Source organism: Curcuma longa, unplaced genomic scaffold, assembly GCF_044706935.1.
Source record: "Curcuma longa cultivar G26 ecotype Majalengka, Jawa Barat unplaced genomic scaffold, ITB_CL_G26_1.1 contig_23920, whole genome shotgun sequence".
Taxonomy (NCBI): domain Eukaryota; kingdom Viridiplantae; phylum Streptophyta; class Magnoliopsida; order Zingiberales; family Zingiberaceae; genus Curcuma; species Curcuma longa.
The window spans coordinates 1,741-5,111 of NW_027432291.1; the positions used below are offsets into that span (position 1 = coordinate 1,741).

A 3,371-nucleotide genomic window follows, 5' to 3' on the forward strand; every position below is an offset into this window, starting at 1 on the left:
ATTCCAATTTTACCCTTATATTAAAATATTAATTATTAAAATAACTTATCTATTAGATTTTTGCACTGTTGCTCCTCGTCACATAACGTAGTCGTCACAGAATCTCATCACTCGCACTCCTCGATGTTGATCTTCGTCGCAAATTTTTATATCAGTAAATTTTTATAAAAATATATATATAAATGTTGATTTATCTTTTATCGTACCAAAATGTATAAATTTTGTATTTCATATATTTTTTATATATCTACTTATTATTTTTTAAATTTTTTATTTATTTAAGTTGTAAATATTAATTTTTGTTAATCTTATGAGCTATATATTTTTTTTTCACATATAGATTTATTTTTAAAAATAAAGATATTTTTTTATAATTTTATATATTTAGTTTATAATTTCGATTGACGAACTCATTGAACGAATAGTTATAAGGCATTAGATAAAATAAAATACCTAACGAATAATTATTTCTAAATTATTATAGATCTATTTTAACAAGTAAGGATATTTTTGTAATTTTATATATTTAACCTTCATTTCCTTCCCTTTCCTCCCAAACAAGGTAGCACATGTTACGTTAATGAACCTTCCCTTCCTCCCAAACAAGAAAAATATAAATACCTCCCTTCCCCTTCCTTTCCCTCCCTTCCCCTTCCGTTAATGAACCTTCCCTCACCCCATCCAAACAGAGTGTAAGGAGAATATAAAGGGAGCGTTTGGTTTGGTCATTTTTCATTTTCATTTTCTTATTTTCTAGAAGTTAATGTTTGCTTTATGTTTTCCAATCTCATTTTCTAAAAAAATAAAAAGTCATTTTCTAAGAAAATAGAAAATGATAAAATATCATTTTCTATATAGAATAAAAACTACGATTGAAAAATAAAAAATAAGAAAAAGCGGTTACTGTGTCCTTCCATCGACACTCTTCTATGGATTGAAGAACAGGGCAATTTGTTAGTATGTCCTTCCATCGACACTCTACTATGGGTTGGTTGTCCATGCCCATAAACCTTATCATGCTCTCCTTCGTCCCCATTTTGATTACTACGCTAGCCGATCGACTCCATGGCCGACGCCTTCCCCCTCTCTGGCCGAATCGCCATCGTCACCGGCGCCGCCCGCGGCATTGGGCGCGGCGTCGCCGTCCACCTTGCCTCCCTCGGCGCCTTCCTCGTTCTCGGCGACTGTTCCGATTCCCCCGCTGCAGAACAACTTGCCGCCGAGCTCAATGCCTCCCTTGATCACCCACCTCGCGCCGTCGCTCTTCGTGTGGACGTGCCCGACGCCAATGCCGTAAAATCTCTCTTCGACGCCGCAGAATCCGCCTTCGGCGGCCGCGCCCACATCATCGTCTCCTGCGCCGGGATCTGCGACGAGACGTACCCTTCCCTGTCTGAAACCTCCGACGAGGTCTGGGACCGCGCCTTCGCCGTCAACGCCCGAGGGAACTTCCTCTGCTGCCGGGAGGCCGCGAATCGGCTCGTGCGCGGCGGCGGGGGTCGGATCGTGTGCATCTCGTCCTCGACAACGGCATCGCTCCGTCCGGGGTACGGGGCGTACGTGGCGTCGAAGGCGGCGGTGGAGGCGATGGTGAAGGTGCTGGTGAAAGAACTGAAGGGAACGGGGATCACGACCAACTGCGTGGCGCCGGGGGCGGTGAAGACGCCGATGTTCTACGCGGGGAAGAGCGACGAGGTGGTGCAGAGCATAGTGGAGGAGTGTCCGCTGGGACGTCTGGGGGAGGTGGAGGACATCGCGCCGGTGGTGGGGTTCCTCTGCACCGACACCGGCGGGTGGGTGAACGGCCAGGTCGTCCGAGCCAACGGAGGCTACGTTTCTTGATTTGATCCCTCTCAGTATTCAGTTATCAAGTTTCCAGCTTGCCGTCTTCAGCTCCGTGTGCCATTTTCCTTCTTGCTTCTCTGTCACGTGCAGTGTTCCCCGCCATGAATGCTGCTTTCTCCTTCTTCTCTGTATCAATTTGTACTGGTCTGAACTCTTCTCAGTGTCGCCGTTGTGTTGGAAGCCGTGCACGTCTCTAGATCTTGTGTGTCATTTCCGTTTAGGCATGAAGTTTGCTCTGTTGTGACTGTCGATTTCATTTCTCAGTTAATTGAATCTTTGTGGTGAATCAATTGTTTGTTCCAGATCTCACAGACGCATTTCGTCAAATGGTTCTGTGCTCGCTTCGTCCGCAGGCGCAGCCGACTCAGGTGGCGAGCAAAGGTAGGCGGCGACGAGGTGGTGGAAGTGGCGGCGGCGGCCGTAAGGATCTTGCACTGCGCGCTCGTTCGAGCTGTTAACAAGGATTTAAATAAACTAAGTAGAATAAAGAATTATTCTCCTTTTGTTCCTTTAATTTTACTTGACGGTAAACTTTGCGTTGTATGATAGTTAACATTGTAATTTTTGGAACTTAATTGAATTGGTTATAATACAGCAAATTTACATAAGAGAACAACGGGTCGAATTTTGGTGCTGAATAATATACCCTCCATCATAATTAACTATAATTTTTTGATTTCCCTCCTCACAGCTGTACACACTAAAATAAAATATAGTATTTATTTATATTTTAAAAAATCTTGGACAACAATCAAATGAGCATCATCATTTGCATTGTCGTCAACGTTTAATTTTTTTTAATTAAAGTCAAATGAACCATTCATTTTGTTTGAACCATTTTTAATTAAAATAAAATAAATAATTCATTTGATTTGAATTGTCTGAAATACTCGTACAATCTCTTTTGTACAAAAGATGAAATTCACTAACCTAATGACCCTTATGATTTAAAAATTAAATTTATATATATGCACATTCACGAAGATGATATACTGTTCGATCGAGTCGGAGCGTTTGAGAGTGATATGGAATCAAGATGTTGCAGAGATAAAGCGTGGGACACTATTAAAAATGATGAAGTCTCAGATTAACCTCATTGACTATCTCTGAGAGAAACTGATCTAATCCCACAGAAGTTTCCTAGTCATCAAGATAAATCGGGAAGTGTATGTAATGGTCAGCCCCAACATCCTTTAATTACGTTTTTCATTTGGAAGATAATTTCTATAAATACATGATGTAATTAGGGATTGAATCACTAGTACCTGAGTGACAACCTGAATGTCCTATCGCGACATCATGCACAGCGCAGGACATTACTAAGCTTTAGATGGAGTGGAGGCACCTTTCATTGGACCAAACTGTCATTTCCCTGATTGCAAGGGATTTTGCTTGGCTTCCAGCCTCCTATTGGTCGCCCCCAAATTAAAATCCTAATCGACTCCATGGCCGCCGCCCTTGCCCTCTCTGGTCGCGTCGCCATTGTCACGGGGGCCTCCCGCGGCATCGGCCGCGGCATCGCCACA

The 3,371-nt window shown here is 42.5% G+C and overlaps 1 protein-coding gene across 1 annotated transcript; it reads left to right on the plus strand.

Annotated features, from left to right (window-relative positions):
* The first annotated feature begins 1,065 nt into the window (after positions 1–1,065).
* LOC141818247 (NADPH-dependent aldehyde reductase-like protein, chloroplastic) lies at positions 1,066–2,129 on the plus strand. The gene has a single exon (XM_074705775.1). The coding sequence runs from the start codon at positions 1,066–1,068 to the stop codon at positions 1,840–1,842; it is 777 nt and encodes a 258-aa protein (XP_074561876.1). The 3' UTR covers positions 1,843–2,129.
* The last annotated feature ends 1,242 nt before the right edge of the window (positions 2,130–3,371 follow it).

What these genes read in the sequence shown, in the direction of transcription:
- LOC141818247 (XM_074705775.1), top strand. Translation starts at nt 1,066, where the DNA reads ATGGCCGACGCCTTCCCCCTCTCTGGCCGAATCGCCATCGTCACCGGC.